Source organism: Aspergillus udagawae, assembly GCF_001078395.1.
Source record: "Aspergillus udagawae IFM 46973 DNA, scaffold_2, whole genome shotgun sequence".
Lineage (NCBI taxonomy): Eukaryota > Fungi > Ascomycota > Eurotiomycetes > Eurotiales > Aspergillaceae > Aspergillus > Aspergillus udagawae.
This window is the reverse complement of record NW_025091265.1, coordinates 536,587-558,604: the sequence shown is the minus strand read 5'-3', so window position 1 is coordinate 558,604 and position 22,018 is coordinate 536,587. Positions and strand designations below refer to the sequence as shown.

At 47.8% G+C, this 22,018-nt stretch overlaps 9 protein-coding genes across 9 annotated transcripts; 6 read left to right on the top strand and 3 right to left on the bottom strand.

The window, feature by feature from the left end:
- Positions 1–108: 108 nt before the first annotated feature.
- On the bottom strand, positions 109–1,969 carry Aud_002511 (MDR family MFS transporter; the record flags this gene model as incomplete). Its single annotated transcript, XM_043287479.1, has 4 exons — positions 109–878; positions 935–1,115; positions 1,170–1,787; positions 1,841–1,969. The coding sequence occupies 4 exons, from the start codon at positions 1,967–1,969 to the stop codon at positions 109–111; spliced, it is 1,698 nt and encodes a 565-aa protein (XP_043143414.1).
- Positions 1,970–2,230: 261 nt separating this feature from the next.
- On the top strand, positions 2,231–4,436 carry Aud_002510 (putative C6 transcription factor; the record flags this gene model as incomplete). The annotated part of the gene is made up of 4 exons (XM_043287478.1): positions 2,231–2,607; positions 2,662–2,689; positions 2,749–3,186; positions 3,237–4,436. 4 exons carry the CDS (start codon positions 2,231–2,233, stop codon positions 4,434–4,436), a joined length of 2,043 nt encoding a protein of 680 aa, XP_043143413.1.
- A 409-nt stretch (positions 4,437–4,845) lies between these two features.
- On the bottom strand, positions 4,846–5,656 carry Aud_002509 (uncharacterized protein; the record flags this gene model as incomplete). Its single annotated transcript, XM_043287477.1, has 3 exons — positions 4,846–5,164; positions 5,225–5,439; positions 5,510–5,656. 3 exons carry the CDS (start codon positions 5,654–5,656, stop codon positions 4,846–4,848), a joined length of 681 nt encoding a protein of 226 aa, XP_043143412.1.
- A 2,266-nt stretch (positions 5,657–7,922) lies between these two features.
- Aud_002508 (uncharacterized protein) lies at positions 7,923–9,955 on the top strand (the record flags this gene model as incomplete). The annotated part of the gene is made up of 3 exons (XM_043287476.1): positions 7,923–8,196; positions 8,266–9,078; positions 9,138–9,955. The coding sequence occupies 3 exons, from the start codon at positions 7,923–7,925 to the stop codon at positions 9,953–9,955; spliced, it is 1,905 nt and encodes a 634-aa protein (XP_043143411.1).
- Positions 9,956–10,806: 851 nt separating this feature from the next.
- Aud_002507 (ankyrin repeat domain-containing protein) lies at positions 10,807–11,274 on the top strand (the record flags this gene model as incomplete). Its single annotated transcript, XM_043287475.1, has 1 exon — positions 10,807–11,274. One exon carries the CDS (start codon positions 10,807–10,809, stop codon positions 11,272–11,274), a length of 468 nt encoding a protein of 155 aa, XP_043143410.1.
- A 2,498-nt stretch (positions 11,275–13,772) lies between these two features.
- Positions 13,773–14,496, top strand: Aud_002506 (GNAT family N-acetyltransferase; the record flags this gene model as incomplete). The annotated part of the gene is made up of 2 exons (XM_043287474.1): positions 13,773–14,175; positions 14,240–14,496. 2 exons carry the CDS (start codon positions 13,773–13,775, stop codon positions 14,494–14,496), a joined length of 660 nt encoding a protein of 219 aa, XP_043143409.1.
- Positions 14,497–14,651: 155 nt separating this feature from the next.
- Positions 14,652–15,676, bottom strand: Aud_002505 (uncharacterized protein; the record flags this gene model as incomplete). The annotated part of the gene is made up of 4 exons (XM_043287473.1): positions 14,652–14,665; positions 14,726–15,013; positions 15,090–15,602; positions 15,661–15,676. 4 exons carry the CDS (start codon positions 15,674–15,676, stop codon positions 14,652–14,654), a joined length of 831 nt encoding a protein of 276 aa, XP_043143408.1.
- Positions 15,677–17,199: 1,523 nt separating this feature from the next.
- Aud_002504 (aldo/keto reductase) lies at positions 17,200–18,280 on the top strand (the record flags this gene model as incomplete). Its single annotated transcript, XM_043287472.1, has 3 exons — positions 17,200–17,304; positions 17,356–17,715; positions 17,774–18,280. 3 exons carry the CDS (start codon positions 17,200–17,202, stop codon positions 18,278–18,280), a joined length of 972 nt encoding a protein of 323 aa, XP_043143407.1.
- An 886-nt stretch (positions 18,281–19,166) lies between these two features.
- Positions 19,167–20,539, top strand: Aud_002503 (putative alcohol dehydrogenase; the record flags this gene model as incomplete). Its single annotated transcript, XM_043287471.1, has 5 exons — positions 19,167–19,378; positions 19,427–19,554; positions 19,604–19,763; positions 19,815–20,283; positions 20,393–20,539. The coding sequence occupies 5 exons, from the start codon at positions 19,167–19,169 to the stop codon at positions 20,537–20,539; spliced, it is 1,116 nt and encodes a 371-aa protein (XP_043143406.1).
- Between the last annotated feature and the right edge of the window lie 1,479 nt (positions 20,540–22,018).

Genomic DNA, 22,018 nt, shown 5'->3' with positions numbered 1-22,018 from the left:
TTGCGGGTGTGCCCCACAAGTCGGACTCGATATCCTCATTTGCTGCATGTGCCTCTATTCACCAAGGTATTGTACAATTCTGCACGTTTGACAATATAATGAAGTATATCACTCCTCCCGTTTTTCCGTATCACGCCCGTAGTCCACCTTCAACTGGTTATCCTGCGCACCCGCCAATGATCTTGTCTCCTTTGAATCACCCGGCTTGCTGCCCTCCTCAGCAGCATGTCCAACCTCGGTCTCAGACTTCACAGGCAGCTGCTTTTTCTTGACAGTACGCCATTCCATAGTCACTGCACCCACGGTAGCAAGGCAGGCCATCACGAGACCAACCTGGAAGCACACCCGCAGTGAGTCGTTATAAGCCTCCAGCGAGGCAGCGCGGTCTTCGACGGGAACGTGGTCGAGAAGCTGGGTGGCACCCGAATTCTGGACCATTTGTGGACTAATCACTAGACGCTTGGCCAGCTGGTTGCTGAGCACGTTCTGGCCGACCGATGTAAAGACAGCGCCAAAGAGTTGTTGAGCAAAGAACATGAGCGACGCGCCGATGGCCACCTGCTCACGAGGGAGCACTGTCTGCGCCGCCATGTTCGGTATCTGGTTGCAGGTGCCGTGACCGAAGCCGTACAAGACCTGAAAGCCGATCCACTTGGCCTTTGATGTGTGGACCCCGAGAGTGGTAAGTAGTCCGGCGCCGATGGAGGAGAGGAAGATCCCGAGCATCAGAAAGGGCGTGTAGTAGCCGATGCGGGAGACTAGCTGGCCAGTGAGAATGGATGCTACGACCACCGGGAGGAGCATAGGAAGGAGGCGGATGCCGCTCTGGACAGCCGAGACGCCGTCAATGACCTGGAACCAGATGGGAAGGTAGTACACTGTTGTCGGTTGGCAAGCGGATCACAACCTAGGTTTGACATCCCAGTCGACTCACCGAACAAGATGGTATGTGCGCCGAGACAGCAGCTCGCCCAGAAACCGGAGGCGATGCTCCGTTGCAGGAAGATGCGCGGTGGCAGCGTCGCCTGCTCCGGCTTCCACACCTGGATCAAGACGAACGCGATCAAAAGCACAAAGGCCAACACCAGCAGCGCGACGATCCGACCCTCGCTCCACTAGACGCGGTCAATACCACCGGCGAACAAAGGCAGCGACGAAAGCAGACTTACCGCGTACTTGGTTCCACCCCACTGCAGAGCCAAGCAAAGACAAACGATCCCAGGGATGATGGCAAGTATTCCCAGACCGTTCAGCTGACGCAGCTTCTCCTTCAGCGGCTTCTGGGTGTTCGGACGGTCGGGAATATCGAGAAAAAGAAGAATGACCACAACTACCACTGCTCCTAGGGGAAGATTGATATAAAAGCACCATCTCCAGGTGACGCTGGTGGTGAAGACGCCGCCAACCAGCGGGCCAGCCACCGAAGCAACCCCAAACACAGCCCCAAAGAACCCTTGATACTTGGGCCGCTTGTGCAGTGGAAGTGCAAACACGATGATGGTCATGGCACCTGAAGAAATGCCTCCAGAACCCAGGCCGGCGATGGCTCTGCCGAGAATGAACCCGATCGAGTTTGGAGCCGCGCCGCAGAGGGCCGAACCGATCTCGAACAGGGCAATGGACGTCATGAAGGTGGCCTTGATGCTGAAAATAGTGTATATCTTCCCAAACAGCAGTTGAAAGGCACAGTTGCTGAGCAGGTACGCCGTGCCATACCACCCAATATCTCCTGCTGAATGAAACTCGTCGGTGATCTGGGGAATCGCGGTCGAGATGATGAGCCGGTCCTGCAGTGGTCAGTATAGACAGTCGATCTCGACCGGGGTATGATTCGACACACTAGAGAAACCAGGAACATGCCAATGAGAATGGAGATCATCAGCAAAGAGAGCTTGAGCCCAGTCGGGTAGACAATGTCATCCTTGTCCTGGTCGTCTTTGGCTGTGTCGATGGGCTTCTTTTGGGACATCGTCGTATTTGATTTTAAGCAATTGGCGAACAATTGTGAAAAGGTCAATCACCTTACTCGAGCTGAGGGCACAATTTGAATGATCTGAAAATAGATAATGAAATCGTAAAAAAAATATATATATATGAGTATATGTGTATATCCACTCGCGGCTCGGGCTCAAAATTATTTTTTTTGTTTCCGAACCCCGACCGCTGTTTCTGCTCTTCGTTTTCTTCATCTCACCCCGACACGTACCTTATCAACGCAGAATATGCAATAATGACTCGTTGTACAGACGGCGGCAATTTTAAAAGCTACTCTTGCTTGGCCTGTCGGCAGCGGAAGGTCAAATGCGACCGGCGTGCTCCGTGTTGCAACTGCGTCAAGGCCAGCAAGCAATGCAGCTTCATTCCCCCAGTGCGCGGGAAACGTAAAAGAACCAAGCCTCCCCGAGAGGGTCTGCACGCGAAGCTGGAACGGTATGAGAAACTGTTGAGTCTGCATGGCATCAAATCTGAGCCATCCGACGATCTCGATGACTCCGACTCCGAAACTGATGCGTGCATGGACGAGGATGCTGATGCCGTCGACACCACACTCGAAGAGACGAAGCCAAAACTCATCGTACGAGAAGGTGTATCCAGGTACTTTGACAGGTGGGTTGCGTCTATTCCCTTCTGCCCGCGTTCCTAGCATCTGACATCGTGCAGTGCACCTTGGTCTATTTTCGGCGGCGAGGTAAGCACAGTCCTCGATTTCCTCCTGGCAGCCTCGAAGTCTTGTCTAATATCGTTTAGTTTCAACATCCAGAGGTCGGTGGCCCTGTGGATGAATCGTTTTCCGACGAAAATGGGTTATTCTTCGGACAGAATGAGAAATTCGAAAATCTTGCAAGCCTCCACCCCTCTGTGCAGATACTGCCAAAGCTAAGGGATATATACGCCGACCGTGTTGACCCTCTGGTCAAAATCCTGCATCTTCCGACATTCTCGACTGCGTTAGCAAATGGACTGCGGCATCCAGCGGAGCGATCCAAAAGCTTAGAGGCTATGATGTTCGCTTTCTACCTCGCGGTAGTTAGTACTCTCAACGAAGACGAGTGCCAGGATCTATTTGGACTCTTGGAATCGGTAGTGTATTCCCGCTATAGACTCGCAACTCGGCAAGCTTTGGCCAATGCCAGATTCCTGTCGACTTCCGATCCGATGACTCTTCAGGCATATGTATTGTTCATGGTAAGGGACAGCTATCCAGCCCTGTTTCACGGCGAGTCTAACGGATGAAGATGTGCGTCCGAAAGAGTTACTCGTGCGACACCTTATTTGTCTTGTCCGGCGTCGCCATCCGGCTCGCACGCAAAATGGGACTCCACCGCGATGGTTCATTTCTCGGGCTCTCACCATTCGATGCAGAAATGCGAAGACGGCTATGGTGGTATGTGGTCCATGTGGACTTTCGCGTAGCCGATGTGCTGGGGACCAGACCATCAATGGATATTTCCTGCGCGGACACCAAAACGCCACTCAATGTTGATGACGAGGATATCTATCCAAACATGACTGACCTGCCGCCTGAACGCAACGGCATTACCCCTATCTCCCTTTGCCTGATCAGATACGAGATCATGATCTCCTTGCATGACTTCAAGACATCGTCTGCTGCCGACATGCGCTGGGAAGTACTACTGGGGCCCAATGTGACCCCCGCCAAAAAGGACAATATCATCAGCCAAATTGAGGATCATTTAGAACAAAAGTACTTGCGGTATTGTGACCCAGCAAACCCGCTCCATACTTTTGTATCGATCATGATCCGGTTCTCCATATGCAAGATGAAGCTCGTTGCTCATAATCTGCGCCAATTCGCCAGGAGTCCCCCGAAAGATGTTCAAACTGAGCGCGACATTGTATTTACTAATGCCACCAAGTTACTGGAATATGTAACCTTGGTGCAAGGCGGTCATCGCGGTCTGGAGAAGTACACATGGCAAATCGGCACAAGCGCGCTGTGGAACGCAATGCTCTACGTGCTTATCGAAGTTCGACATCGCAAAACCGGGCCGGAGGTGGACCGGTCCTGGCAGTTGATCGGAGATGTGTTCTCTTGCCCCCGCATCTTTGGCAGAACCCCTGAACCCGTGGATACGGTGCTCCGTAAGTGGACCTTGCAGGTTTGGGACCACTATGTTGCCGCTTCGAAGGCTGAGGGGCTGCCGGAACCATCGACGCCTGAGTACATCAATGTGATTCGTGGTAGGACCAGGTCAAGCAGTGATCCATCTCGAACGGAACATCTGTCTGCGAACCGTGGTCCTGTTGATGAAAGTTCGCTCGGCTGCAAGCAAATACAGTACGATGGACATGAATATCTTCCTGGCCTCGGACCTATTGAGTCGTACGAGTTTCCTGATATCCTGTCTTTTGAGATGGACCCGAATGAATGGGTGCAGTGGGAACATTTGGTTGCGGAGGGAGGCCGCCCCTGAATGCGACTTTGTATGGATTCTAGGGGTCACCTAATGCTACTCGGAATAAGAAGACCACCTTTGTTTATCATGGTACTAAATACGTAGCAAGTTCAGTCTTGCCTTTTCGCCCATGTAAACCATCTGCAGGGGTGTATGCCATCATGTACATTCTGCAAACCAAAGATATGAGAAGAACGCAGAAAAATACACACAACAGCATTATACCTCAGTGCTTCATCTGTTTTTTAGAGGTTACTTACTATACGCATTACCTTTGGACTCTCATTTTCTGATTATTTAAGAATATAGCCAGCACTGATCGTCCTATTCTGTCGAGTTTCCATCAAGAGATGCGCATTGTATTACTCCTTTTCATCAGATTCTGGCAGCATCCTCATAGTCCTTTATACGAGCTTATCTTACCATTTCACTTTGTGTCTCCTCCTGCCGAATGCCCGTCAAATGTCTCCACAGTAACGACACTTCTTAGACTGACAGCAGTGTCTTCGGAAGCCCGGAAGGGAGGACAATCACCATCCATGAGAGATACACTCTCGGCATCGATGAGTTCTGGAGACGCCTTAAGAACAGCCACACCCGTCTCCTGATCTTCATCCATGATATGATCATTCAACTTGCAGGAGCACCGGGAACAGAAGGCGACACTCTTAGGCCGAGACATGCGGGCTAAATAAGCCTTGTATCTGTTTATAGCAGCCATCAAGGTTGCATATGCATGGACAAGTCTGCAGAGGTTTGCATTAGCCTCAACGAAGAAGAACGATAGGTAGCTATGGGACACTTACCCTGAGACAAGACATGCTAGGTTGCCATAAACACAAACCACATGCTTGCCCACGGCCCCGACAGCGATGAGCATAGTCAAGTACACCACCGTGAGGTAGGTTGCGAAGAGAAGGTCGGTGATGATCACCTTCACACCACCAGTAGATTTTGACGATGCTCGATCTCGCCGGTACCGATAGAGCAATAGAATAGATGATAGGCCAGAGCTACTAAGCTAATGGTAAGGTATCTTTGGTTACCATTATATCATGAAGAACAGGAAGATAAAAGATGGCTGTACTTACAGCCACTAGCTGGTTGATCGAAGCAGTCTGGGCATTTTCAGTGAAGATGCCAACTAGGTTGAAAGGAAAAGAGACGATGGCGATGACAATGAGGGTGATTCGAACATTGACAAAAGAATTATCTTGTCGATGATCAAGTTTCTCCATCATGGTAACTGATTCACGGTGTATATCATTGAATGTTTGCGAAGCAGGAGATCTCTGGTCGACATTAAATTTAATAAATAGTGTTGCCTAGATAATGCTGAGTTGCCAAGTCAGTAGGCGCTTTATGCATGTTTCAGATAGCAAGGAATTAGAGTCAGAACTGACAGATCATTGCTTTGTTCATTGCCAAGCTTGGGCTTAGACTAGGCTGATCCTTACCATAGTAATTGTAGATCAGAGGGCCACCAGCCTAAGTATAATCTTGGTAGATATCTCTAGTATGGTGCGGCCTTAAGTAAATAGTTTGCTGTGCAATGAACGTTAGCAATAGCACCATCATCAGGAAGGCAATTGTTTACTTGGGTTACCATATCAGAGTTTGGTTCTATAGCATTACACCCTTAGTCATTCCTTTATAGCTATGACTTATTATTTGACATTACAAGCCTATAAATTACTATAATAACATATGTGGTGGTCATATCTGTTGCAATAAAAGTGAATTGCTCACCCACATCGACTCTGATGACTATAGGGGGTTTCGAATCAGAAGGAGGTCAAGAGGGCGCGACGACTGGGTGTATAATAGAAATGAGATGCTCTGACTTGCAAGATTGACTGTCACTTTCATTGATAGCGGCAAGATTGACTGGGAAGAAGCCTATTTTGCTCAATCGGCCATGGCCGTGCCTCGCAAGATTTATTAACGATGGCACGACATCAACTTGCCTTTACACCCCTACGCGTTTTCCAACGCCCATAAGACATAAACTATGATCACATCTACTAACGCATTTCCCGCAGCAGGGTAGAGCATGCACCAATATTTCTGGTATGAGGTGGATTGTTTCTTGGTTGATTGGGCGGAGGGCATCCTGCTTGTGGGTCATGTCAGTATCAAACTTTCAAGTCGAATCTGATGGTGCTTCCAATTAATTCAACAAAACCAGTCAAGAACACCCAGCTCTGCCAGTCGCTATGCCAAGGCTAATTGTGAAGTCTTTGTTACTGTGTTTTTCTTAGAATATGGATAGATCTACAGAATAATGCGAGCACCCATGGCATCCGCAGCACATCCACGCGCTCGTAAATTTGCCCAAAAAGTGACGCCAATCAGTTATTAACTTATTTCCAATGCCAGCGTCTTCTGGAAAATCGATCTTGTAGGTTACATTAGTACAAAAAACGAAGGTCCTAGCCTTAAGGTAGCAGTGTCCTGGTTTTTAACTGGGATTACAGATCCTTTTAGGTTAATACCGCTAGCTTCATGAAGCCGAGATCCATCTAACCTCGAGCTTGGGCTGGTAGATTACAGTCCTCCTAACATTGGAACAATCGATCCAGCATGGTCCTGCAGACAGGCAGGCAATAACAACATGAAGTGCGTCGATTCTGCCCAAGGTACTGCAGCAGCCTCGTTGGATATGGCAGAACCATCCGACCTGGAACTCCTCTCGTGAGGGGCAAAGCATGGCTATGGTGGTCTAGGCAGGACGGAGCTACGAGCTGCTCTAATGTTGCTGGCAACTGATGATGTCCCAAAGAAGTTGGAGGCTGAACAGAAGCCTGTTAACTTTAACTCTACTCAGGCAATATGGAGAGCGGGATGTATCAAGGTCGGAATCTAGATTGTATTCGGCCACCAGACTCAACTTGTGCTGGAGATGAGGCACGGAACGGGGCTGGGCGGCAAGAGACGAAATATCATTGGCAATATGACAGGCCCCATCCGCGTCGTCGCAAAGAAAGCCAACCAGAAGCTTCAGCCCCTGTGCCTTCTGGGTCTGGTCATGCGCCACAACTTACGCCCTCTGGTTGTTAGTCCCATATGTTTTACACCCATGGGTTTGAGGAGGCGTTCAAAACGAAAAATAGAAGCGATACTATTTACGCGTGCGGCTGAGCTGCGTTGTGCCCAACACCCGCCAGATTCTCGAACACGAGGCTTAATTAGCAGCTGTGTCTGCATCCTGTCTCTTTTCCTTCTCCCTTCTCATTAGATCACTCGCAATTATACCGTTTCCTTTATCTCGATTCAGTCCCTCCCCCCTCACTGGAGACTCTGTGCTGAGTTCTCTGAATCAAAGTAAGGCTGCCTAGCCTCGCCCTAATCACCACCGACTAAACAAGCATACACATTCAGATCGAATCTCCGAGTTCAGATTACTGTTGTACGCGAGCCTGTATAAACGAGACGTCAATATCTCTCAACTCACAAGCCAACAACCGCATCGCCCGAAACTACAACATCCAGACAGATCCAAAAATGCCGGGAGGGCACGGAGGGATCGGCGATGACAAAAATCCTGCCTCTAGGAAGACAGATAGTAACAATACGGACTGCAAGCCTCGTTCGACGGAGCTAACGCACAGTGATTACACTGTGGGATGGCTCTGCGCGCTGTCAAAGGAGCAGACAGCAGCAACAGGAATGCTAGATCAGATCCATTCTCCTCTACCAAAGCCATCAAATGATCCGAACGCGTACACTTTAGGATCCATCGGGAAGCACAACATCGTCATAGCCTGCTTACCAAAAGGTAAGTATGGCACTATTTCAGCGTCGATGGTCGCAACCTGGATGGTTAACACTTTTCCATCCATCAAAGTCGGCCTGATGGTTGGTATTGGCGGCGGTATTCCGCCCAAGGTTAGACTTGGAGATGTTGTGGTTAGTGCGCCCGTTGATCAGTTTCCTGGAGTGGTCCAGTGGGATATGGGCAAGGCGGAGGGGTGCGGCAACTTCAAAAGGACTGGTGCCCTGAATAATCCCCCGAGCGCGCTGCTGACAGCGCTGACAAAACTGGAAACTCGGCATGAGATGCATGGCTCTAAGATACATGATTATCTTAATGATTTCGGAGGGAAATATCCAAGGCTAGCATCGAAATATACTTGGTCCGATGCCCTCAAGGACCCGCTATTCACCCCAGAGATTTCTCATCGCCCTCGGAGCAGATGGCAAGTCATATTTTCTATACTCTTGGAGAAGATCTTGGCTCTGCTCGGGTGCCTCTTAGGCTGGTGGGTGTTTGCTCCCATGGATCGTGGCGCGGAGCAGGTTACAAGTACAGCACATGTTGAGTTGTCCAGGACTCGGAGCAGACCTGGGAATACACGCGTGCATTATGGTCTGATCGCATCTGGTAACCAGGTGGTCAAGGACGCTGAGTTTCGTAACAGACTTGACGAGAGTCTCAGCGGGAATGTGTTGTGTGTTGAAATGGAGGCAGCAGGGCTCATGAATGATTTCCCATGTATTGTTATACGGGGTATCAGTGATTATGCCGACTCGCAAAAGAACAATGATTGGCAGGAATATGCCGCAGCCGTCGCTGCCGCGTACGCGAAGGAACTTCTTGAATATGTACAGACGAGTGATGTTGACGGAGAGCGCCCCGTGAAGGACATTCTAGGTCAGGGTTAGTAATTCCCAAGACTGTCTACCACGCTCATACCAATATTCTAATGGTATGTGTAGTTCTTGACACTGTGCAGAGAGCTGGGGCCAATATTGAAACATTGAGGTCTAGGTTGGACCGAAAAGAAGACCTCGAGGTCCTCAATTGGCTAACGCCGGTCGATTATGGTCCTCAGCACAGTGACTTCCTGAAAAGGCGGCAATCCGGAACTGGTCGATGGTTTTTAGACTCTGCCGAGTACCAGACTTGGCTAAGCGCAAGAAATCAGACGTTATTCTGTCCAGGCATTCCTGGGGCAGGGAAAACAATTCTGACTGCAATAGTCATTGACGACCTCACTACACGGTTTCTGGATGATCAATCCATTGGGATTGCGTACATCTACTGTAACTTCCGCCGGCAAAACGAGCAGAAGGTTGAAGACTTACTTGCGAGTCTACTAAAGCAGCTGAGTCAAGAGCAGCCTGCCCTACCAGACAGTGTGGGCATTCTTTACAACAGGCATAAAGGCAGAGGGACTCGACCATTACTTAGTGAAATTTCAGAAGCTCTCCGGTCCGTCGCGGCTAAATATTCGAGAGCATACATTTTCATTGACGCGCTTGATGAATGTGAAGTAGATGGTTGCCGAACGAAATTCCTAGCAGAGATCTTCGACCTCCAGGCAATATGCGGTGTAAACATCTTTGCCACTTCCAGGTTCATCCCGCAAATTACCGAGAGATTCAAATATAGCATGACATTGGAAATCCGTGCATGCGATGAAGATGTGCGAGAATATTTAAAGGATCGGATACTGCAATTGGAATCGGCCATTTTGGTCCCAGTCAGCGAAGAAATTCAAAGCGGCGTCATGAAAGCTGTAGATGGGATGTAGGTGAAACTCACATCATACTCTACTCAGAATACTAACTATGCGCCAGGTTTCTACTAGCACAGCTTCACTTTGACTCAATAAAATCAAAAAAATCAATAAGAAAAGTCAGGGAAGCTATAAACAGCCTTCCAAAAGGGGCCGAAGCATACAATCATGCATACAAGGATGCCGTGCAGCGAATTGAAGGGCAGGGTATAGATTCTCAGCAGCTTGCAAAGAATGTTATATCATGGATTGTCTGTGCAAAAAGACCACTCACAACTTTGGAACTTCAGCACGCCCTTGCTGTGATTATCAGCGAGACTGAACTTGATCCTGAGAACTTCACTCCGATTAATGAAATGATTTCCGTTTGTGCTGGATTGGTTACAGTCGATGAAAGAAGTGACATTATCCGATTAGTCCACTATACAACGCAAGAATACTTCCAGAAAGCACAGGAACATTTGTTTCCAAATGCAGAGACAGATATCACGAAAGTCTGCGCTTCTTATCTCTCATTTAATGCTTTTGAAACTGGGCCTTGTCATTCATTTGAGGGAATTCAGAAGCGGCTAAACCTATACAAACTCTACGACTACTCTGCAACGAACTGGGGACATCATGCTCGCAAGGCCTCCATTTTATGCCCAGAAGTCATAAGGTTTCTAAATTGCCAGATGAAGCTAGAGGCATCAACTCAGGCACTAATACGTCCGCTCACTTGGAGGAAACCGACATATCGGACTCGCCAGATGGAACCGCGAATGACAGGGGTACACTTGGCGGCATACTTCGGAGTGGAGGGAGCGGTTAATACTCTCCTATCCGAAGAGGTCGCATCAACCACACAGACCACTGATGATCAAGCAATGCCAGGAGCTAGGCTGGACTTAAAGGACCATTTTGGGCGTACACCGCTGTCGTGGGCCGCACAGAATGGGCATGAAGCAGTCGTCAAGCAGTTACTTGACAACGGTGCTGATATAGACACAAAGGACAAGTATAATCAGACGCCGCTGTCGTGGGCCGCACGGAATGGGCACGAAGCAGTGGTCAAGCAGTTACTTGACGACGGTGCTGATATAGACACAAAGGACAATTATAATCAGACGCCGCTGTTGTGGGCCGCACAGAATGGGCACGAAGCAGTGGTCAAGCAGTTACTTGACAAGGGCGCTAATATAGAAACAAAGGACAAGTACAATCAGACGCCGCTGTCACAGGCCGCAAGGAACGGGCATAAAGCAGTGGTCAAGCAGTTACTCGAGAAGGGTGCTAAACCAGTCTTAAAGAACCGCAGATTTCGGATACAAAGCAGTGGTCAAGCAGGTACCTAACAAGGGCACTGACCTGGATTAGGGGAACAAGCTACTATTCACTAGGGTCGGCGTTCACGTAGACTCCAAGAATAACAACAAGGGTGATACCTCTTTTGTGGATGATACCTTTGTCCTCTCCGGACAATTTTAAAAGCTATCATTTTTTGGAGTGAGCATTGTCCTCCACTATGCATGAGAGAAATTCACTCGTCCTAGCCTGGAGCTGGAAAATGAATGCTTAAGGCTTACTTCCCTGACTATTAATATATCTGGGTGGAGGCTTTGTGATGAGTTCAATGATATGGAAAGACGATGGGGTTTAATGTTTTATGTGTTTTATTTAAATGTATATGACTAGTAGAGCTAGTACGTCACTCCTTTATCTATTATTTTAATTCAGCTTATGAAGAAATTCACTGTTATTTTAAGGACATGATAATATTTTGGCTATTCAAGTCATGTGTAATTTTGTGTCAGATTTACTGTTGTAGAATCCTTGAGATTCAGCCGCAGAGAGCCTGTACGGCGGACTATTAATGAGGGCTGCCCATCATTGGTCCAGAAAACCTAGCCCAGTACTAAGCAAGCAATATTTCACTAGGGGTTGAAAAGCTCACCTTTTGATTCACCTTAACGAGGGTGATTTGAAATTTGATGAAAGAATTACCTGGTCGATAGTCAAGTTTCTCCATCATGGTACCCTATTCGAGGTGTATATCGCTTAATGTTTATCCAAATTGGAGGTCTCTGTTCGATCTTTAATTCAATAAATAGTGTTACCGGCTGTAATATTGGCGGATGTGCTGTGTCAACTGTCAACTATAACTGGTGGGTACTTAAGTGAATGGATTCCGTTATGTGATGAGCTTGGGAACAGCATTATCAAAGTCAGGGCGACTATCTGCTTCTTCATGAACGCCCAAGGTGCTTCAGGTGGTAATGACAGCGGGCTGACCCTGTTGGAAGAGGGCTCATGATTCAAGAGGATCCTCGTGCATCTGGTCTTATCACCAGGAAGTTTTCAGAGATGGACGCTCCAATTCGTGACAGTCTACGACCCATTTGGTCGGGTCCGAATTTGTGTGTCGCTGAATAAGACCTCTGCATGCTAGATCGACGACTGCGGCCGACTCAGAAGAAAGGTGTATACAGATGTGTTCCTCAGCCGTTCCATTCAACAGCATCCTCAGGACGTGCTGACTGGTCCCCTCATTAACAAGGTGTTTCAGAAAACAGTCAAATTCCCACTGAATCTCCAAAATATGTCACTTGACGTAGAAGGCGAATAAAAGAAGGCAGTGCTTCTAGAGTTTGACAGTGTTTGAAATCATCGTCAGGACTGAAGATGACACGCCCAAGAATAGCGCAGATGCACTGACAAGGCCACTCAGTAACAATGTTTTCAATTGGATCTAACGAACTCACGACGATCCCGATCCCAAATGAAAATATGTCTGTCGGCTTATTAACTTCATCTTTGAGGTGCCCCTCAGGGCTTCGCCAACTGTCATTGCTAGCAAGCATACCTTTAATACATCTACATTCAAGAAGTTAAGCAGCATTCTTAAGGTCAAAAATCTAAACCAATTCAGCCATTTATCTTAACTATTATGCAGGCGATTGAATCTGTAGCTTGATATTGGGATATAATTTGAACTCCAAGGGATTAAAATGCTATGTAATTGGGAGTATCTAAATAAATAATATTTAGGCAGTTAAACCACTCCTTGATAATCTTTGGATCCTCGCATTGAGCTCAGCTATAATTATATTGTTGAGCATATCGAGATTTGATCTCCTCATGCCGAATGGTAAAGGTAGAGACCCAGTTCTTGTCAATAGGTTTGAACCTAGAGAGATCATCTGCTTGGAGAAGGATATTGGCCACCTCCTGCACATGAGATCCCCCAGGGGCACTCCGCGCAGATCCCTAGATAGCATCTATTCCGATATGATACTTCCTCAGGTGGAGAGATAGCCGGTAGCCATCAGCGCGTATTTCGATTCGATGTTGGCATCCGTTAAGTCGGCCACGAAGGGTAGGTCTACGCACAGCACATCAAATGTCGCAGCGCGACAAATACTTGAAACTTGTTGCCCATTTTCAAAAGGAGAAACTGCTAATTGAAGCCGTACCTCTTGCTCCACCAAATTGTGAGAGTTGCAACGCGGTTTTGGTGGCATAGTAGCCGTTTGGATAGCCTCAAGATTCAAACGCGTCAAAATTTGATGAGGGTGGGTTCGCTTTGGGCAACACGTTAGCATAGAACAATTAGGTAAACACATAATCCTACTCTATGTACATCACTATATGTCTCGAGACATCGGGCAGTTCAACGTTGCAAGCTAATCGGGACTGCCAACACTAGCTTCGTCGGCGTCCCAATTAGGAAGCCGAACGGAGTCCGCGGCTTGGCCACAGTTTAGTATATATATAACCCTCAATAACGCCTTCAACAAAGCATGACTTTCATCATTGCAAAAGTCTATCCCTTCTTCAAGAAATGACGCCAACCATGTTCTCAAAAAATATCTCCCTCCACCCCGCCCTCCCCACAGATGCCCTCACTCTCGCAAAACTCCACAACGCAGCATTCGCCAATGACACCCTCATGGAGATCATGTACGGTCCTCTCACTATGGAAGACCCGCTCTTCGTGGGCGACCTGGAGCAGACCATCCGCGACGACCCCCACGCCCAACTCATGAAAGCTGTCGATGATGAATCGAATCAAATTGTGGGCTGGTCGTGGTGGAGTATCTACCAGGATGCAGTGGCCCATGCAAAAGCAGAACACGAGGCACATGAAAGGCATACCACACCTCCGCCTAATTCAATTTGTCCACAGGCGTATTTTGATTACGAGGATTTGAAGGCGAGCGCGAGGTCAAAGTGGCTTGGGGAGAGGCCAGCAGCCAGTGAGTTTCTGCTTTCATTGTGGGCTTGTCAACATGAGCGAGTGAGTGTCTGACAGCATTATAGTCCTACAAGTCTTGGTTGTCCATCCAAAGTACCAAGGTCGGGGCATCGGGACAAAGTTGCTGATGGTCGGGGTGGTAGAGGCACAACGTCTCAAGCTGCCCGCATGGGTGGAGGCTTCTCCGGCCGGGCAGATGGTCTACAAGAGGTGTGGGTTCCGTGATGCGGAAAGGCTGGAATTGGACTTTGCTAAATATGGCTTCAAGGGGCTGATGCTTATTTACTGTATGTTGATAGACGACGTTAATGTTGATAAGTAAACATGATTACAATAGCCCAGGACGCCCTCTTTTGACGTACCCCAGCCCAGTATTCCCTACGATTTGACCGACTCCAGTTCATTTCCAAAGTTATCTTGAATGACGATTCCAGCAGCGTGGGTACGATGGGACCAAAGGAGAGGCGAAGGGCTTCCTTAACACAGCCAGTCTAGAGAGCGTCAGTAGTGTAGCAATGGCCAAGTATAGATGAAACATAATTAAAACTTACGAGAAATGGCAGGCGCTCTAGCTGCTCCAGAGTCCAAGTATCTGGAGATTGGCCCGGGGGGGACAGCTGCAGCGACTTCCGCGCGCAATTTGGTGATGAGAGTCTCATTTTGGATAAGATAGAACAGTCCGACGGAAAGAGCTCTGGCGAATGTTTCTGTACCGGCAATGGTAATGACAAGACCTTCGTCAACCAGACGCTTCATACTTCTCTCCTGTGCGGGGATTCGCTCGTTAGCCAGAGATTCAAGGATGGCAGACTTGGCCGTGGAAGTGTCTTTCTTTTCCGCTGCAAGGATGGTCGCCATTTTTTTCCGTGATATATTTCTCCAAGATCAGAAAGTTGGCAACCTTGTCAAGGATACAGCTGATGACAGGGATGGGTAGTTTCCTCAGAGTTTGAATGAGTCGCGGGGCGAAACGAGACAGATGGAAGATCAAGGAAGCTCCAAAAAACCCGTCACGAATGGGGAACTCAAAATTGGGCTCGTTGATGTAGTCATAGTGTTGGCCAAAGAACAGCTTCAGGATAATATCAGCTGTCATGGCGGAAATACACCTGTCAAGAGACAAGTGACCACCTTCCACCGCTGCGCGCGGGAACCTGCCAGTCAAAGCGAAAATACGCTCATGGATCTCGGGCTCAAGAGCAACGATGGCTCTTTTGGAAAAGTAAGGGTTCATGTAGCCCCGTCGAGGGCGGTGGTGGAAATGGTCAACCGTCGCTGCCACAGAGTTTGGAACGGAGAAGCCTGCCACAGTTGAAGGATCCTTGTTGACCTTGCAAGTGCCACTGGTGTAGATTTGAGGGTAAAAACTGGGATCCGCGATGTGAATCTCATTCGGGTTGACTCGAATGATAGGGCCTTCAGGCGAGACTTGAGAATATTAGCCAATCTGATGAGACTTAGCAAAGTTCGGGGATTGTCAGCTTACCATATGTCTCATGCATCTCCTTGATCTTCTAAAGACAATTCCCCCAAACATCATAATAGAACTCAAACCAGGAAGTCATAGCAGCCAGCCTAGACCCTGGAATCTGCCGCAATGAATGAAAGTAAAGGTTATAAATCCAACGAAGAATTTTGTTGCTAAGGATCATGTGTGATATAATCTTGGAGCTATGCAAGATACCTATAGCTTGTGAAGAATTTAGACTAGGTGATGGTGTGTGGTTTGATAACCATGCTAACGCTCTAGATGAGGTTGAATAATTGGGAATGGACACCTGGCCCTCTAGGCCCAACCAATTCACCAATCATTGTGTTGATAGTTAATTAAATACCTTACTGACTACTGTTGCCTTCAGTGCAGACTATACATAAAGGATTTTGACCAATGGATTTTTAGTAGGAAATTGTCAAACCAGATACTATACTAATAGATGGACTGGAAAAGCAGAGGTATAATGCTGCACAGCTAGCTAGGTCTATGGCTGTTTAATAATTCCATGGGATGATCTAATATGGAGTTGGATGCTCTTCTATCATGAATGGTCCTATAGATATATAACTATGGGTGCTATTTAATGATCAAACCACTTTATACTTTGATGTAGGTGAGCCTGATATCAATCTATATGCAGACTTTAGAAATATTTCAGGGCTATAGACCAGGGTTAAGAGAGCTTTATACTCTTATCTAATAAGTTTTTATAGTCCTTTTCATAATTAGGCCTAGTGGAATGCTGCCAAAGCAAAGCTACTGATTTAGTATATAAGTATCCGAAAACAATAGATTCCAAACGATGATCTCGGTTCAAACGCTAGATTTCAGGCTAGATACATCCAGATGACATCGATCAGGCGAATGCTTTGAATGAATTCACGAAACTAAGAAATTTATAGACTCAACCTAAAGGAATCGACTCGGATCTTCAAGTAGAGCCAGACCTCGGCCTAATTATGAGACAGATCGCGGATTTGTTAGCCTTTAACTCCGCTTTAATTTGGAGCTGCCCTCGATTAACTCCGGTGCGGAGCATATAATCAGCAGTGTTGCTATGACAAAGTGAGCTAACAATGAGCTTGACTGGTAGATCAAGACTCCTCATTTGCCGCACCTATTCAGGTTGTTCGAGAGATCATCCAGAATGACTGGTCGTCCGGACTTAATCAGTTAACTCCGTCCTAGGCGTGTTGGGCTTGCTATCGGTAACACCAGGTGAAATTAGTGTAGGATAAGAAATAAAGAGGTTTCTCGCCCTCACCTTCAACCTGCAGTTCTAATTTATCTACATGTTTCGTGACCCTTGAAGCTTCCTAAGTCACAACTCTACCACAATTTCTCGCTGACCAGTACTACAATATTCGGACAAATGGAATACGCACGGTAAGGTTCTCTGCATCCACCTTGGTAGCATTGACCTAAGCGCCTTTCAAAGATTGTTCAAGATCTAATTGCTGACCTACGGTGACAATATGACACAGACTGGGGGATTCGGGCCTCAAGGTCTCAAAGGTGATACTGGGTACCATGGGATACGGTGCCCCAGAATGGCAGGGCTGGGTGCTGAATGAAGAAGAATCTCTTCCACTTATTGAACACGCCTATAAGAAAGGCATCAGAACCTGGGATACTGTAAACAGAAATGCTTGAGCAAACACGCGAGTTCTAACCGATTTTTACCAGGCCGATATGTACTCCCACGGCAAATCCGAAGAAATCGTGGGAAAGGCTCTGAAGAAATACAACATCCCCCGTTCCCGAGTGGTGATATTGACCAAATGTTTCTTTGGTGTGGACGATCAGGGGAACTTTCCACCCCCTCTCTCGACTGGGAGACAGAACGCGGGTGACTTCTTGAACCGCGTCGGTCTTTCTCGCAGACACATCTTGGAGGCCGTTGATGCCAGTGTTGAGCGACTGGGAACTTATATTGACGTGCTCCAAATCCACCGACTTGATCGTGAGACACCACGCGAGGAGATCATGAGGGCGCTGAATGACGTAGTTGAGAGCGGCAAGGTTCGATACATCGGCGCTAGTTCGGTATGCTTCACCCTCAACAATCTGAACAAGCAAGCACTAATACCTTTCTTTCTTGTAGATGGCCGCTTGGGAATTCCAGACCCTACAAAACATTGCTATTCGCAATGGCTGGCACAAGTTCATCTCCATGCAGAACTACCACAATCTTATTGCCCGTGAAGAGGAGCGTGAAATGATCCCTTACTGCCTTGACAGCGGCGTATCTCTTATCCCTTGGTCTCCTGTCGCACGTGGAGCCCTCGCCAGACCTTGGGCTTCTCGCTCTACCTTGCGCGAAAACACCGATGTTGGGTTAAGTATTTTGGTTCGTGACCGCGAGTCTGAGTCCGACAAAGCTATTATTGACCGTGTGGAAGAATTGGCTGGCAAGAAGGGAATCAGCATGGCACAAGTTGCAATTGCATGGTCACTGAGTCACCCCAGCGAGTACCCTATCGTTGGGTTGAATTCTAAGGATCGCATTGATGAGGCTGTTGCGAGTGTCCAGGTCAAGCTGACGCCGGAAGAGATTCAGTACCTTGAAGAGCCTTATGTCCCTAAGGCTATCCATCCAGGGGAACGATAAATTTGTGATGAGTAAAGCCATACAACCGTGATGCGAATTTGCTTGTATACCAAATAGCTTACTGGAAATGATCATATCTAATTTGAGTCTCTGGGTTCATGATAAGTTCGACTGACTTATCTACTGCAATGCTTACTATGAGCATAGTATAGTACATGTACAGTTATTATGGCTTAGATCTTCCTTGCTAAGAAAAACTTCTCATATCGCGCAAAGCAATTAATAAAATGACATTCAAGGACATTTGAAATCTTAGAAAACCTTGTCATATAGCTCCTCCTTCGACCTGTGCACAAATGTCCGGTTCAAGTCTTGCGATGTATCAACGGGTGTTGGAAACATGAGAGAAGGTGCTTGGGCGCGAACATCAAAAAGTGGTGGATGTGGACGTTGCGCCCAGGGATTCCAGTCCTGTGGCGCGCTCAGTCCGCCGTTGGCAGTGACTGGTGCAGATGCAATCGCCATGTGCATAGCCTATAGGGAATAGCTGGCATATTCTGCAGAGCATCCATTTATAATTATAACAATATTAACTTCTATGTCATTAGTAAGCAGTCTCTTGATGAGCAGTGTGAAGCTTATTACCCAAATAGGTAATTTGAGGCACACATTGCTGAAAGAGGAAATGTGCTATTTGTCATGCAGATCAAAGTCACCCTAATACTGTCAAATGACCTGTTCATTTTTAGCGCCTTACAATATGGATATGGACGGTCAAATCCACTCAAGGTGTATACTTGCCTCTCCATCATGCTCTTGACCATACCCCGCATACTGATTTCCTCAAGTCTGCAGCGTGCATATAAATCATCATTCTTATGAAGTGCACTAAGTTCTCTCTAATTTCTTCTCATAGAAATAACCACTTGAACTTTCTCCTTTCAAGATGGTCTCCTCTCTCCTCACAGAATCAAGTTCAGAGGAGGTAGTCGCATCGACGAAATCCCCATCTAACGATCCCCAGATCATCCAGACTTCGTTTCCCAACCCATCATTGCAGGTCACAGCGAACCACCAACTCAAGGTTGTTGAAGCGCCAGTGTACGCTCCCCGACGCGGAGAAGTCCTTCTTCAAATAAAGGCTACTGGAATCTGCGGGTAAGACGGTTCATCAGCCTGTACAAATCACGTCCTGATATTTGGCAGCTCTGATATCCATTTCTGGAAGGCTGGTCGAATCGGCCAGCTAGTGTTCGAGGGCGATTGCATTATCGGCCATGAAGCGGCCGGCGTAGTCTTGAAATGTGGTGAAGGGGTCACCCAACTCAAGCCCGGTGAGAGCACAAGATTCCAGTTTATGAGTTACATACTGACACTTCCAAGGCGACAGGGTAGCCGTCGAGCCCGGCGTTCCCTGCGAACAATGCTTCCTCTGCAACGACGGCCGGTATAACCTCTGCGAGGATGTACAGTTTGCGGGTGTCTATCCCTACGCGGGGACGTTGCAACGATACAAAGTCCATCCTGCGAAGTGGCTGCACAAGTATATTGCCTACTTTCTTTCCTCTCCAAGCTAATCTTAACGTATTTGCAGGCTTCCGGGCAGCCTCTCATACGCCGAAGGAGCCCTCCTCGAGCCCCTCTCTGTCGTCATGCGCGGCATCCAAGTCGCTCGCCTCAATCTTGGCCGGGGGGCCGTAGTCTGCGGCGCCGGGCCCATTGGCCTCATTGCTCTCGCTGCGGCGCGCACATCAGGCGCCCACCCGATTGTCATTACCGACGTTGAGCCGAGGCGGCTTGCATTCGCGAAAGATTTCGTGCCGAGCTGTATTACATACCAAGTTGATCCTGCAGAGGATGCGGAGGGGAATGCGAAAGCTATCAGGGCTCTCTTCGGGGAGAGCGAGTACGCGGCGCCAGAGACGGTGCTAGAGTGCACAGGGGTGGAAAGTAGTGTTTGCACGGCGGCATATACTGCGCGCCGGGGTGGCGTGGTTGTTGTGATTGGTGTTGGCAAGCCGATTATGAATAATCTGCCGTTCATGCATATGTCTCTTGCAGAGGTGAGCTTGCTTTGGGCCTTGGTTGAATTGTTGCTAACGATGGCTATATTGATCTGCGGTTCATCAATCGATATCGGGACACTTGGCCACCGGCCATTGCGTGTCTCAGTGGTGGGATTTTGGACCTGAAGAAGTTAGTATCGCATGTCTTTCCCTTGGAGAGGGCAAAGGATGCTCTACATTTGTGTGCGGATCCTCGCAACGGGAGTATCAAAGTGACGGTGGTGGACGAAGTCGATGCAAGTCTGTGACCTAAGTAGAAGGAGAACGATATAGACTGTTTCTCCTCCAGAGAGGAGCACAAGGGTAAATGCTCGTTACTATAGCTGTTCTCCATGTCGGCGTGTAGAACTTGGTTATATTACTGCTTGTTAGTTGTCCAGGAGGAACAAGAGTAACGCAGAACGAGCGTACCATGTTCAGTAAGCAGTATTTTATAATACAATGGCTCGTATAAGCCTGTCACCTCTTGCTTAGCTCCGATGACGAGATTATGCTCAGACTGGTCCGTCTAGCTGGTACTAAATACGCACGCCTGCCTTGATAGACTCATCTCCAAGCCTTACACATCGCTCCACTCTGCGCGTACATTCATTGGAAATGAGACTTTGAGTATCTTGTTGGGAAGAATTAGGAAATCCTGAGTCTAAAGGTTCCTCCGTCACTTTTAGAACTTGTTCGACCCTACTCACGTCTCCCAGACTCAGTATCCATCATCATATTCAATTCGAATCACGCCGAGGAGACTTAATGAACTCCTCATCTGAGACGCCAACTTCCTTCCTTGCCTTCTGGCTGAATTGAACCAGTTTTCTAGGAGAATCTTCGGTCCTTGTCAACAAAATCGGCCGGTGACTTTTGTGATCTGCCGTTACACCAACCCGAAAGTAGCCGATGTTTCGGGCTTTTATCTATTTGCCATTCCTACCTCAGCATCGGCTCGGCGACATAAGAAATCAAGGGAAACGAAAGACGGATCATCGACTGATCTCTCGTTTTGCTCAAGACCATGTCTCTGATTTCGTATGTGTTGGTAACCCAAACATCTCAAAAAGCCGACCGGGTTGAGATTCATGGCCAGCACTTCAACAATGATAGTGCTGTGTTTGGTAAATACAAAAGAGGCTACTTGAATAAATCATTTCTAAGAAGTAAAGCAAATCAAAAGTCTTTCAGCTTATCCACTGGAATACCACGATCACGTCTGGGAGGAGGTGAAAGTACTTTATGGGCCATCGCTTAGCACATCCATCACATTCAAAGCTGTTAGGTCCCATACTACAATTCCTATGCCCAGATATCGACGGCGCTTGTCCATGCCTTGCCAAAGTAGACCTCCGGACTCCTATATGTTACGAAAGTGACTTCACCTCGGTTCGGCACCATACCTAGAAGGGGTGCTATCACTGGGAGCTCTTAAGCAGTAAGCGTTGGCTTTGTCTGGCTCTTATCAGATCCAAGGTCTGCCAACTTGGCCTTTTTTTTTCAAGGGAGTGGCCACATCATCGCTAGCTGGATCTCTATTTTTGAATCCATTTGAAAGAACCTTTTCCATCTTGATGTCTGTTCATATGAGCTTGTTTCTGCACTGTTTGCTCCCTTGCGGATATATGCATAGCCCCAATTAAATTAGGGGGAAGTTTGCCGAAAGGGGCACATATCTCGTTGAATGGATGCTTCGTTTCTGAGCATCCCACAGCCAAGCAGATGCACCAAAGACCTTACGGCATCCACC